This window comes from Equus caballus, chromosome 5 (assembly GCF_041296265.1).
Source record: "Equus caballus isolate H_3958 breed thoroughbred chromosome 5, TB-T2T, whole genome shotgun sequence".
NCBI lineage: Eukaryota > Metazoa > Chordata > Mammalia > Perissodactyla > Equidae > Equus > Equus caballus.
In genome coordinates, this window is record NC_091688.1 from 13,518,182 (window position 1) to 13,531,986 (window position 13,805).

The 13,805-nt window shown below is 44.8% G+C and overlaps 2 protein-coding genes and 1 long non-coding RNA gene across 22 annotated transcripts in view; 2 read left to right on the plus strand and 1 right to left on the minus strand.

The window, feature by feature from the left end:
- Positions 1–5,755, plus strand: part of RASAL2 (RAS protein activator like 2) — a 364,089-nt gene extending 358,334 nt beyond the window's left edge. For 13 of the 18 annotated variants that reach the window (XM_070266178.1, XM_070266179.1, XM_070266174.1 and 10 more), the window contains 2 exons: positions 1–84; positions 698–5,755. In XM_070266178.1, the coding sequence (XP_070122279.1) occupies positions 1–84; positions 698–777 (164 nt within the window). In that variant the 3' untranslated portion in view covers positions 778–5,755. 18 annotated transcript variants of the gene reach the window in all.
- Positions 5,452–13,805, minus strand: part of CLEC20A (C-type lectin domain containing 20A) — an 18,429-nt gene continuing 10,075 nt past the window's right edge. For all 3 annotated transcript variants that reach the window (XM_023640609.2, XM_023640608.2, XM_070267757.1), the window contains 4 exons: positions 12,150–12,656; positions 9,196–9,300; positions 8,299–8,384; positions 5,452–6,533 (listed from right to left, as the gene is read on the minus strand). In XM_023640609.2, coding sequence (XP_023496377.2) covers positions 6,453–6,533; positions 8,299–8,384; positions 9,196–9,300; positions 12,150–12,656 — 779 coding nt within the window. In that variant the 3' untranslated portion in view covers positions 5,452–6,452. The remainder of the gene's footprint in view (positions 6,534–8,298; positions 8,385–9,195; positions 9,301–12,149; positions 12,657–13,805) is intronic.
- Positions 11,669–13,805, plus strand: part of LOC138924226 (uncharacterized) — an 8,892-nt gene continuing 6,755 nt past the window's right edge. The window contains exon 1 of the long non-coding RNA XR_011439031.1: positions 11,669–11,824. This is a non-coding gene — a long non-coding RNA (uncharacterized lncRNA). The remainder of the gene's footprint in view (positions 11,825–13,805) is intronic.

Below are 13,805 nucleotides of genomic sequence, written 5' to 3' on the forward strand. Positions count from 1 at the left end.
GAAAAACGGATCGTGTCCTTGGATTCGGCCAACACCAGACTGATGAGCGCACTGACCCAAGTGAAGGAGCGATACAGCATGCAGGTCCGCAATGGCATCTCCCCCACCAACCCCACCAAGCTTTCCATCACGGAGAATGGTGAATTCAAAAACAGCAGCTGCTGACGGGCTTTGTGAATAGACAGACTGTGGGAGGAGACAGAAGGAAATTTCCCCACTCTCCAGTCCCCAGCCCTTTACCCAAACCCACCAGGTCTACAGAATGTTGCTACTTCAAAAGCATTGTGGCAAGAAACTCTTGAATGAAGAAAGGAACCTTGTCTTTCAGGGCATAAGGCTAAGACTTCCAAGGTCGATGCTTTACCCTCATGTCTCTATGTACATAGGGAACTTAGTCCTGGGCCATGTACAGAAAATACCACTGTAATATACCAAAAGGAAGTTAATAATGTAGATTACCTTTTTAATTATTGCTATTTTTATTATTGTTTTCCTCTTTGTTGAAAGCACTGCAGTTGTTAGAGGAGAAAAGTAGGAACTATGTGTGTGTGAGAAATGAGCCCAGGGGTTCAGTAGGTAGAGACCAAGTATCTGTCTGATAGAAGCACATGGTGTGCAATAGGACATTGTCAGAATGAATTTTTCAGGGATTCATCTGCCAGTTTAATAACCCCACTCTGGCCCCCTTGTCCTTTAGGAAAACATGCAAATACCAAGATCCAAACAAAACAGTTTATCCCATTGATCAACCAAGACTGGTTCTGGATGGACAGCTGATCTGATTTGGGGATGCACTGTTTCAGAGGACACAGATAAGAGCTGTTGCATCAAAACTGGACTTTAGGAGTGATTTCTACTGAACTCCTGTTGATGTGTATTTCCTTCTGTCAGTAGCAGATGGGAATTTTCCATTTTAGATAGGGGGCGCTTTTTTTTACTCCAGTTGTAATAAAGGGTGTTCTTTTTCCTCTTTAGAATTTACAAAGCTATAAATATTTGTGTCTCTATATACCACCTTCATCTTCACACACCCACTGCCCTTTCCTCCCCCATGTGGGAGCAGTCATCACCAACAGGGTTTACTCTCCCCTGGAGAGGTTATTCAAAGATGCTGTCCATAAGCCATCTGAAGTCAGCACCCTTTCTTCTGCACAGAAAAGGGCTAACCATCCCATAGCAGGAATCTCTGAATATTTCCTATTTAGAAAAAAAAAAAAAGACATTTTCTATTGGTAAGTTATAATTTTTGTTTGGTATGAAGATTTTATCCATTGTACTAGCAAATCTCCGGGCACAGTAATCTTATCTCAGTCTTTAACTTTTAAATTGCTTCTTTTCCTAATCCTCTCAGTAAAATTTGGAAAGGAAATCCAAAGCTGAAGCATCACTCTCTTAAAAGTCATGATTACTCTTATAAAAAAGAAAAAGTGTGAAGATGGCACAGTTGTTATTCCAGTTGTTATTCCCACGCTCTTAGTAGATTTGGCAATAATGACCCAGTTTCACCAATTGTCATCCTTGGCTTTATTGTGGGACAGAAACAAGTCATGGAAGCTAGTTTACTTCCTTTTTTCCAGAGGTGTGAAATGTCATCTTGAATGCAGACTTGATTATCAGAAGTATGGAATGTTACATGTTAAACAGATATTATATATACAAATATATATACATATATATTCACACGTATGTACATATAACTGCACAAATAGGAAAAGTTCATGCCTTCTATGCTGTCAGATATAATGTTAAAAGGGTTTTGAATCTCTTTAAGCAAGATCTAAGCGGTCGTTTATATTGAGAAAGCAACAACATTTCTCAAATAAGTTAATGATGTTTATTTAAGTAAATTATAAACTTTAGGGAAATTTTTAAAAAGGAAAGGGGGAGAGAAAACAAAAAAAAAGGATCTGAGGGAGCCATATGCATGGAGTGGGTGTTTCTACAGAGCAGAATGTTTATAAGGGAACAGGAGTGAAGCCCAGACAGACCCCAAGCCCCCCTTTCACCACGCCATGCTTGCGCACTGCTCTCTCTCAGTGGATCTTTATGTCGAACCTTGCATCGTCAGCAACATCACCATGGCCCCCCAGCCCCAACCTTCTAAAACATTTCCCTTCATAACACTCCCATGTCTCCCAGTCAGATCTAAAACAGGGTTCTGCTCCTTGTGCTTATCTGATCTGCAGACTTCAGGCCCACATGTTTTGGCACTTGTATATTTTCTTGACCATTAGTAGTTACCCTACACATTCTCATCCCTTCCCTCCAAGCTGAGGGCATACTGTGGTCAAAATCACTTATTTTAATAGGAAAAAATTACCAATTCTGAAATAGTAGTGCCCCTTGTTGGAAGAGGGGGGATTGTATACATAGTCTGTACTTGTTTGTGGCTATTCTCAGCTCTAGCCATGTTTAATTAATTCTTTGTAAGAGCCTTCAACTGTGCCACAGAAAACCTGGTAAAAAGAATTGTCCGTTTTGATGGCCTTAAGTATGTAACGTGGTTCATGTCTTGCATTGAGGTTTGAAAGCTCTCAAGTGTTGGTTATGGATTACAGAGGGCTGATAAACATCCCTATATTGGGGGATTGGGGAAGACACAAAATTAAATGTTTTTGGTGGATGCCATATGTCTTGTTGGCATTGTGAGAGCTCTCTAGAGGGCTGCCTACTTTGGAAGATTAAATGCTCAAAAAGTTTGCATAGATTATGCAGCTCTCTATTATCAGGTTACCTTGAATGAAGAGAAAACGAGTGAAAAAAATTAAGGTTAGAAGTAAGCTAGAAGTTGAGAGTTGTTGCCAGATGTTAAATTTTAGAGTATCCTTTGAGCCTATCCCTATCCAAATATTTTTCTGAGTATTTGTTTAGAGAATGCTGCAATCTTTAGAATTATTCTGTAAGGTTTTTTTAAGTATGGAGGAAGGCAGCAACAGCTGATAATTTTTATGGAGGTGTTGCTTAATTGGCTTTTCTTCAGCCCAAATAGGTACATACCTCCTGTTTTGCTGGGAGGAGGTACGTGGTTGAAGACAAGCAGGAGGATTAAGATTCTCCTTGCACTCCTTCTTCCACTCGTCACATCACCACATTGTGGGGCTCAGCTTAGACCAGGGGTGAATGGGATTTGGAATTCAGGTGCAGTGCTTGCAAGCTGCGTATTGACCTGACACCAGACGTGGCCATTTGCAAGGACAGTTTTGGTGGAGTGTAGGCAAAGACCTTCACGTTCCCCTCTTATGTCACTGGAGCAATAAGCTTTCTAGGCCAAAGCAGCAAAAAGAGTCACATTTTCATCAGGCCATCATATTCCCCGAGTCTCTGCAATACCCGCCATGACAGAGGGGAGATGATAGCTAGGGAACTATAGCAAACCCTTGAGCACTTAGTGTTCCAGCCACTGTCACCAAGGGACTGTTGGGGTCTCAGGCAGTCTGTTGGTAAGGGAAATGTGGTAAAATGAGGTACTCATACTGCTATTGCTTTTTGCTTTTTTCACCTGGTATCAATAATTAGCTTTCTCTGGTCTGCTTCCATCTTTCCCTGTGATGGTGTTGGACAGTGAAAGATAAAGCAGGATTTCCTGTCTACGACTGCTGTGTGCCCTTGAGAATTAGCTTGACTTTGGACATAAAACTTTTCAGATCTTAGTCTACCTACCACCTTTGTTTATGGATCTGTAGTTCTGTGGACCTCTGGCTCTGTCTTCAGAGGCACACTGGATTTGGGAGCAATTCTTTTGTGGAAGTCCCAGAATAAGACAATTGCCATCAAGTGAGTTTGCATTCATAATTGGTTTGCCTTCCACCTAATTTTAGTTCTAGTTGTCTCCAGTTTGGAGTCCCTGAGAAGGCTGGTTGTGGACTGAACTTGTGGAAGGAACCCTCTTCAGGATTATCTAAGTCCCAAGTGACCCTGAGCCCCAGACTCGACACCAGACTAGAATTGTCACTGGGCCTGACTCAGCATCTCCAGAGCCCATGCCACAGCTTCCCTGCACTTCCAGGTGTACCTTTGGAGGCCACATTCTCCTGCAGATTGTGAGGGCCCAAAAAGGCTTTCTTCTTCATTCTCCTTCCCTTTTTCAAGTCTAGTAGGGAAATCTCCTGTTTGCCCCAGCAGTGAATAGTTGCCTTCCTACCACCTACCTGGGAGCCAAGAATTTGGGATACTTTGTCTTTATCAATATGTCAATTGAAAGGGCCTACTTTACTAGTTTTTTAAAAGCAAGGTATGTTGGGGCGTTGAATTTTTAAATAGAATCTCTTTTCATGTTTGAGTGATTGTTATTCTTTCTAGAAGCATTCTCTTGTTGTCATGACCCAGTTATGAATGCTTTTGAGTTTAGGAAGGACAAAAGTGATGAAATTTGCATGAGATAGACTAAATATCTTATGAGGAGTGAAAGAACCTGAGGAAGATACCTGCTCCAGAAGGGAACTAATGCACAGCAGCCTTCTCAGTAGCCTGAAGGTTCGAGGAAACAGGAGGATTTACAGCCTTTGCCTGCTCTTAAAATACATAGATCTATGTAAAGGCAGTTTCTATAGACACCACACGCACAGCCACACGAAGCACACAATTCCCAGGGCTTCCTTTTTCTGAATGTTAATCCATCTTATAGACCATCGATTGCCAGACTTTCTTGAGTTTTTTAGATTTTATGCTCTCACTTTTTAGAGTTTATGAGAGTGGTTCTTTCCTCTTTAAAATGTACCATATGTGTTATATGTATATATAAGTTAATGTGACTTGAAATTGATTTGGTTTGACATTATCTCAAAAGCCCTAGATATTAGTATTGATACCATGGGGAGTCATAGAAAGAAAGTTGAATATCACTGATCTGACAGTAGGATCCAGAAAGAAGTCGCTTTGGTTCCTGATCAGGTAATCCTCAGGTGTTTGAGTAACCAACCCAGTAAGACTTGGCAAATGCAGTAAGCCACCCAAGGAAAGCAAAGTGGTAGTTTTTGCGCATATTTCAGCATGCATTTTCATTTCCTATTCAGTTCTTATTTTTTATCCAAATGCCATTCTCATTTTTCCCTAGGAAATTTTTTAGTTTGGGACTTAAAACCAGATTTATCTGTTGTTGTAGAGACTTCCACAGACGCTGTGTTTTAGGGGCCTCCATCATCTGTGGGGGCTGGGGGGTATAAATATCATGTTCATGTCATTTCTAAACACCCAAGTGAAAAATTTCAATTCCCAGTCCACAAAAAGGTCGACTACTAATTGACTCAATGACCACTATCCTGCAGAAAAGCTGAGATAAATAGTAAAGGTTAAATTTTGACTGGTGCTTAGACATTTCCTAGTTACATTAAAATTAACTCAAGCAGACAGCAGCATATTAACCTGAATCACACCTGTGAGGAATTTACCTTCTAAATTTGATTTCATTTTTCATCTCCAGGGCCTTAATAAGAATGTGTTAATACACATGACTATTTTACAATGATAGCTCTAAATAATTTATTTTTTATTTCAAGAAAGAGAAATACACCTTAGAAAAACAAAACCCAAGATTTTATTTTATTTTTAAAGCCATATTTTTGTGCTAGTAGCACTTAGATTGTTCCATATGTGAGATCCATATCTGCATTTCATTACCTGGGTTTGTTCTAAAGAAGATTTATTTTTGTTCTGTGAATAATTTTTGATGGTTCTTGTACATGTACAGATATAGATACGTTTGAGGTCTTTTATTGATATTCCTACAAAGAATACAAATAAACTTTAACTTTAAACATTTCAGACTAAAGTTGCTACTGTATTTGACATATTACTATCTTACTTCTAGCATATATCTGGGTGATTAGGATACTTGGAGAAAAACCAGAAAGAAAATGTATGAGGGAACATTATTCTGAAGGTATATTTTAATATTAGGAACAATGTGTCTTAGAATTTCCCAGCTTACAGGTAGATGCTTAGATGCAGGACAAATAGCTACCATTAACTATATGGCATTGTGATAATACCTTTAGAAAGCTCCTCATTCTGGAGCATTTGAAATCTCTTTAATGGCTTGTCGCTGATAAAGAGTCCTCCACTTTGTTTGGAAGTATGGCCCCACCTAGCTTCCCAGACCTCTACTGTCCTCTCAATTCCCCACATAGATTAATGGGGTTAATGGGGTTTGTTTCAGGATTTTTGTTGTTTGGTTCTTGGGATTTTTTGTTCTTGTTTGCTTGTCATTCTCAAAGTTATTGTTCTAAAATACCTCCATCTTCTCCTGCTTACCTATTTCATTCTATAAAATCCAGCGATGCAGGTTCCATGTGTAGTTTTCTTTAGTCCTAGGTGTAGGTCTGAAATTCCATCAGTTAGCCTCTTCACATATCTGGAGTTATTTCTAATTCTGATGTATTAGGAATTAAAAAACTAAAATTCACTTAAAATCCAGAGAAGATTGTACAAGGAGACTCCAGATCAGTAGATGTGTGCTATTTTTTGTTTACTTCAAAGCTGATCCATTTCAATCTGAATTTTTCACGACCTAACATAAGCTTTAAGACTTCTTGGATCTGAAACATCAAAAAGAAAGAGACTGTTGAAGAAAGAGACTAGTCATCTTAGCCCTAAACGGTCCACCTATATAGCCTCATGTCCAGCCATACCCTTTATTTTTCTGAGCCTCCCTCCAGCTGCCTGCCTTTTGTCAGCAACAGCTTCACCAATGGGAAAATACATAAATCAATTTTGTTAGGCCACCCCTCCCACCACCCCAGCAAAAAAAGAAAAAAGTTTGATGACAAAAGAGACTAAAACAAATGACTTAATCAGTGCTTCTCAACCCTGACTATTCATCAGAACCACTGCAGAACTTTAAAAAATAAAGAGCAGGGCTGCCTCTTACACTCCACCACTGAACAATTAGAGAGAATCTAAGGATGGGGGCCAGGGTTTTTTTAAAACTTCCCCAGGGGATTCTCACTTCAGCCAGGGGGAACAACTGCTAGTCACCAGGTGTGAGTGTCTGTTACAGTGTCTCTGTGTCCCCATCCCTGGAACTAGGATAAGTTGGCTACTAAAACTGATCATATGTACCATAGCTTCCCCCATACACACCTTGTCCCTACCAAGTTCATCCTTTACATCTGTAAGGCAGAAATTCTCTCCATTAATATGGGATAGATACATTGCAACAAACTTGACCAGAAGATGGAATTCCCCATTTTGACCTCAATTTTCCCATTATTGGCTTTAATTTAAAATAGAAGGCAGATGGATTCTGGTTTGGTTCCTCCCCTCCAAAAAAGGTGCCCTTGGCTTTTGTAGACCTAATACTCAGTAATGTAGTCTTATTACTTGAAATTTCACTAAAACATTTACCAGATGCTGAATTGCATCATTTGCACCTGTTCTGCCTTCAATAGCAAAATGCACTGAAAGCTCTGCAGTCACCCTGCCCATTCAGTGGCAGGCAGGCTCACGCAGTGTACACGCGCACACACACACACACACACACACACACACACACGTTCTTTCTAGAAACTTGAGTGTGTGAGATTTTAGAATGAATTGCCTGGGTGCTATTTCTTCAGCCTATGAGTAAATTGCAATAAGCTACTAGATAAATGCCAGTCTGCGTCCTTGTCTGTAAAATTATGATTTTGGCTAGATGACCTCTGACATCTTCTGATTTACATCTGATATAACTGAAAAATGTGCTCTTAAACCATATTCAAAAATCAGCTTGAGGCTTTTGTTGCAATATTTAGGAACAGTTCTTCCTCTTCACAATCTCCTATCTCACAATACTCTTAAAAGAACAGGGGTAAAAAGCCTGGAACAAATGTATATTGGGAACAATAACAACATTGATGATAACAGGAACTAATGTTCATGTTTATTGAGCACTTACTATGTGCCAATTTGCTAAATAAGCACTTTATATGGATATTTCATTTAATCATAATACCAACCATGTGAGTTGGGTACTATTGTTCCTAATTCAGGAGGAAACTGAGGTTCAGAAAGATTATGTTACTTACCCAAGGTCACATGACTAATAAGTGGAAAGCCAAGACCCAAACTCAGGTCCTTCTGACTATGCTGTCTTGATTTTTTTTTTAAGAGTTCAGGAAAAATGTTGGAGAGTGTAAGAAAAAGATCTGAGAAGATCTCAGCACATGAACCAACCTGTCACCATGAGCCAAAGTGATGGCAGTGGGAACAGCTGAGCTCATTTTCCAAAGCATTTTCTCCTAATATATTGGTTTTGACAGTATTGCCTTGCATTGTCAAGCCATCTGACTGATCAAAATTAAAAGTGGGCAGAAGTCTCACCTCGCTCAAAAATTTGTCTTTCATGTCTTCTGGGTCCATCTGAGCTGGGATGGTAAAATCTGCTTTCAGGATTCCAAAGAGCTGCCCTGAAAAAGAAAGCGCTCCCTGGTTCAGGGGAAATTACCCTGTTGCCATTTGAAAACTCCAAGTTCTGAGCAGTCAGGAGTGCCCACTGGACATCATAGATGCTCCATGGAGATTAAGGATCTCCAAAAGGAAGAAGGAGAAAGAAACTGCTGAACAGGAGAATGCCCAGCCACAATTAGGACCAACCAACCCATGGCTGAAAGGCGAGTCTCCTGCCGAAGGGCAATGCTGGTTCTACTCCCGCATCCTGGCCACCCTCAGGGGATTACTGTCTTTCTGTCTCTCCTGTATTTTCCCCCTCCCTTTGAATCTACTAAGTAGATGCTCCACACCATGCTGGAAATACCTCTCCCTGGGCCCACATTTGTAAAGGCCAGCTGTACCCCAGAAAACTCTGAGTTCTCTGAGTCTATAAATAAGGCCAGCCTTTGGCCGTGAGCCACTGTAATCATCACAGGAACTACACCCTCATGCTAGGACTCCTTAGATTTGTATAACATCTTGTCATTTTGCACAGTTATCTCACCGGGTGCTTCCAACAGCCCTGGATGCAGGCAGGATGGTCTTTGCTATAGCCCTCTTGTAGATGAGAAGTAGGAGAGATTCTAGAGGAAATTTGCTCTCCGGGCTTTCACGATAGTCAGGGAACTAATCTAGGATCCTCATCCTTGTTCCTATTCCTGTTCCCTTCCCAACAGGTCATGCTGTCTTTCATAAAAAAGTCTTGCGTGCCCTGTACTAAGGAGTGGCTATCCAGACTTAACTTGCTCAGTTGTTAAGAGTGGGAACTTGGTAACTGGAAACAGTTACCTGATTCTGATGCTGGAGTTTTTTCTTTAGAATCTGGGTTGTTAGACGAGCTCAGATGTTGGGCCTGAGTGGCAGTAGCTGCATCTCTCATATCAGTGCCATTCGCTTCACGGTGACAGATATAGGAGAAAATAAAGGAGTTATTATTGCAAATTCAACCAGGAGCAAGGTGGTCTGAGATTGGTGACTGCCCCAAGCTAGAAGACAGGCATGAGCAGTCACTGCTGTGCACACAGTTGCTGCAGAAGCCATCCAGCGTGGGAGGCTCAGACCCCACCACTCCTTGACTTAACTCCCACAGGCTCGTGTACCCAGCCCTTGAGTTGCTATACCATTTCTCATAAAGTGTCCCTGATATCAGGATTTGTGGGGATTGGGCAATATTATGAGATTTCTCCCCAGTACCAAATATTATGTTTCAGTAGTTCCTACCCCAAGATGCCCAATGCTCTTATGTTGTCTGGCAGCTACACAGAGCCCCCACCATGGCACCCAGGGACCCCCAACATCTCCATCAAAGGGTAGCACCTCAAACTCAACGCGTTCTAAAACATAGCTCAGCCTTCCCCCAGCAACCTCCTCTCCCCTGTATGGCTGCCCATCTCCTGAGGCACTCCAGCCACAGACCCCAGGGATCCTCAGCTGCTCCCTTACTCCCTTTCACGTGCTCTCATGTTCAGTCACCAAAGTCCTGTCAGTGCCTTGCAGATGTCTTTTTTTCTTTTCAAATATGGAAATAACCATATTGGTTTTGTGGTATGTTATTATAAAATATTTAAGCAAAAGCATCCTCTCCCCTAACCCAGGGACAACCATGATTAACAGTTTGCTTTAGAATATCCTTCACACACTTGAATTTTTTAATTTGAATCTGTGAAGATCTACCTTATTCCCTTTAAAGGCTGCCTAGTATTTCTTTGAATGCACCATAACTTACCTAACCAGTCTGCTTTGAGTGGACATTAGATTGCCTCCCGTTCTTCACTGTAATAAACAGTGCTGCAAAAACAACCCTGTATGTGGAGGATGTGTATATATGTGTGCGCTTTATACTGTTATTTCCTGAATAAATTTCCAAGGGTAGAATTTCTGTATGAAAGGGTTTGCACATTTCAGAAATGACAATGCATTGCCAACACGGTAGCACCAGTTTACTCTCCTAGCCAGTGTTTGAGGTCGCTGATTTTCCCACATTCTCATCAGCATTATCACCCTTTTAAATCTTTGCCAAAATGGTAAGGAAAAAAATTAAAATGCATCTTTCTTTTAATTTGCATTTCTGTGGTTCAGTAAACAAAGCTGAGCATTTTTTTAAAAATGTTTTCATATTTATAGTTCTTCAATTAATGTCACTTGCAAATGATGTCAGATCACTTCCCTCCTCACTCCACTGCTCCAGATCTGGCCTCCATTCTGCTCACCCAGACTGTGCAGCAGCCTCCACGCAAACACCTGTCTCTCCTGGGTGGCCTCCTCTCCAAATGCCCTCTTCCTTCCCCACCCAAAGTATTGTAAGTTTCTTTAATGAAATGAATAAATGTGTAAAATCCAGAAACACAGAAGAGGGAAACACTCATATTCTCACCGCCTGAATATAACCACTGCTGATGTTTTCACACATTTCCTTCCAATCTTTTTTCTAAGCATTGGTTGATGTTTCCTTTCAGTGGTGGTGTGATGGTATTATGTGTATAATGTGGAATCAAGCCTCTTTCCTTCAGCATCCTTATCCAAGCCTTGGTCCATGTCATTATAACCACCTTGCTGCTATTAACTACACATCTGAGCATACTGCTCATTTGCTAAAAACCAGTCATGGTTCCCGACTGCAGCATCGAGTCCTTCAGAATCTGGCCCCAGTGCACCTCTTTCCCCTCATCCCTTGCCACTCCCTTCTCACATATGTGACCTAGACTTCAGTCACATCAGACTGTTTGTCATCCCCAAACCGCACACTTTCATATCTACCTGTCTTTGCCCATGCCGTTCCCTCTGCCAGGAAGAACCTTCTAGTCTTCGCTGCCTAGTGAGATTCTCCATTACCACCACCTTTCCAGGCAGAATGAATGAGTCACTTTCCTGCCAAGGCTCTTGCCCCACACTTCTGGTGCAGCACTTATCAGACTGTCCTTGTCATCTCTATTAGTCCCTATTAGACTAAGCTCTTTTAAAAACAGGAAACAGGTCCTGCTCATCTTGGCATCCACAGTTCAATGCCTTGTTCAAAACAGGTACTCAGGAAATGGCTGTTGAATTAAATCATCTACCAGTGTGCAAAACACTGTTCTAAGCCTGGGAAAGAGACAGAGAGTGATAAAACGGTTTCTGCCTTGTCAGATTCCATGATCTCAATAATTCATAATTGCGATCATTCATAATCATTTATAATTAACAAAATAAGAATGAGGCCAGCCCTGCCTCCTGAATAAGGTAAGGACAGAGGCCGGAGATGGAGTGAGTCATGAAGCATTTCACTAGCGATTAGAGATGAGAATGGTAATAACTACCATTTATTGTCTGCCAGATGCTGGATACTGAAAGGTACCTCATGACATTGGTATTTTTCTTCACTTTAAAGATGAGAAAAATGAAGTTCCTAGAGCTTAGGAGACTTGCCTAACGCCACACAGTAAGTAGTAGAGCCAACACTCCAACCCTTGGCTGTCAGACTCCTGCGGCCTCAACAGACTGTTTCTCCCCTAGATCGCCCTACCCTAAGCTATTACCAGGGAGGAGGAGAGGGTGACCCGGCTCTGGCCCCACAGGGTCCCCTGTAGAGTGGACTGGAATGCCGCCAAGCGGAGACACCATGTGCCAGCACACAAGCCGCGCCCTCAGCCTCCCCACCTGTGGCCTGGGCCTGGAAGCCAGGCTTGGTCTCTCCAGGGGAGGAGCAGGGCACTGGGGCCGGGCCCAAGGCTGGGTCCCCGACCCCCAGCGACGCAGGCAGGCACCTGTTTGAGGGCCGGGCCGGCTCCCAGGGCTCTCCGGGCTTGCGGCCTGGCTCGGGGTCGCCCACTCAGGGCGAGCGGTGCTTCTCTGGGGCGCCGTCGGGCTCCCTGGGCCGGAAGGCCCCCAGGGGCTTCCTTCTGTCCCCAGAACGCTTCCCTGAGTCCCGGAGCCGCGGCACCAGCTGGGCGTAGCCGAGCCCGGGGGCGCCGCCTGCCCGGGGGTACTGGAGGCGCCGCCGGTGGAGCCGGGGGAGGGGCCCGCGGTGGCCTCCCGCGAAGAAACGGGCCGGCCCTCGGTGACGAGGTGCTCCGGGGACGCAGGGACAGCAGCAGGGCTCGAAGCGGAGGCCAGAGCGGTCCCGCTCACGTCTTGGGGGCCCGAGACCCTCCCCGGGGGCGCGGGGCCGGAGGTCGCGCTCGGGCCGATCCCCGGCGGGCCCTGCGGCCCTTCCCCGGGGCCCGCGGACGCGGAGGCGCGGGGGGCGCGCGTGCCGGGGCCGGAGCCGGTCCCTGCGCAGGAGAGAGGGCCTGCGTGGGCGCCGATGGCCGCGAGCGAGGGCCGCCCGGGGCGGGGCGGGGCGGAGGGCCGCTGCCCGGGGCCTGCGGCGGCCCCGACGCCCACTGCGGACAGAGGTGCGCAGGGCGGGTGCGGCCGAGGCCGGCGGGCCTGGGGCAGCCGGGCGGGCGCCGGTTCGACCGTACATGGGAAGCGGAGGACAGGCTCTTACCCAGCTTGTGAGCCGAATGCGACCCCAGACTCCAGCCCGGGTGCCGTGGCCTTCAGGTGAGGACCAGGGGTCCCTAGCAGTTCTCCGGGGGCCCCTGCAGGATCCGGGCCTGCCTGCGCAGCGCTGAGCACCTCTGACCCCCCTGCGGCCCTACCTGCACCCCCTCCCCGACCCCACCTCCACTCCCCTTTGCCAGCTACCTCCTCCTCGTGATTCCAAGTCACCTCCTCCAGGAAATCCTCCTGGAATTACCGGAGCCGGGGCAGTCCCCTTCTCCATGTCCCCTCCGAGCCTGTGACTACACAGGCAGCATCGCCTTTCAGGAGCCCTCTTCCTAGCTGGCTGTCATCTCTTCAGAACCGGCCCTGCCTTTTCTTTGTGTCCCCAGAATTAATGAAGCTCTCTGCGACCATGAGCAAGCCCCCTAACTTCTCTGTGTCCTCAAAAAAGGCAATAATCCCTTTGTCTGCTGTCAGAACCTGTAAAGAAGCCAGGAGAACTGTGATTTTGCCCTCAATTATCCCAGTTAGCTTCAGAACTCTTGGGAAGCAAAATGAGGTAATAGCTGTGAAGATGTTCAGGAATTTAAAAATGCTGAAGGAACGCCATCACTGTCATTCCCAGCCATGTGCCCATACAGCTTCCCAACACCTCATCCGTCATCTTCCCTCCTCCCAGAGAAGCCCAGACGGCACGTCCACTGCGCTTCCCTCTCTGGGCGCCGAACCTCAAAGGCTTCTCTGATGATTTTTCCTCTGGAGCTCTGCTCAGCATCTTCCCCTCTGTCTCCCGGGCCAGGCCCTCATCACCTCACCTGAGAGATTGCACGGCCTCTCTTGACTGTCCTGGCCCTGGAGCTGCAAGTTCAGTGGCCCAGTTCAAGGAGGAAGGTTGATGGTGACCGAGTCCTCCTTGTCCCAACCCCAGCTGG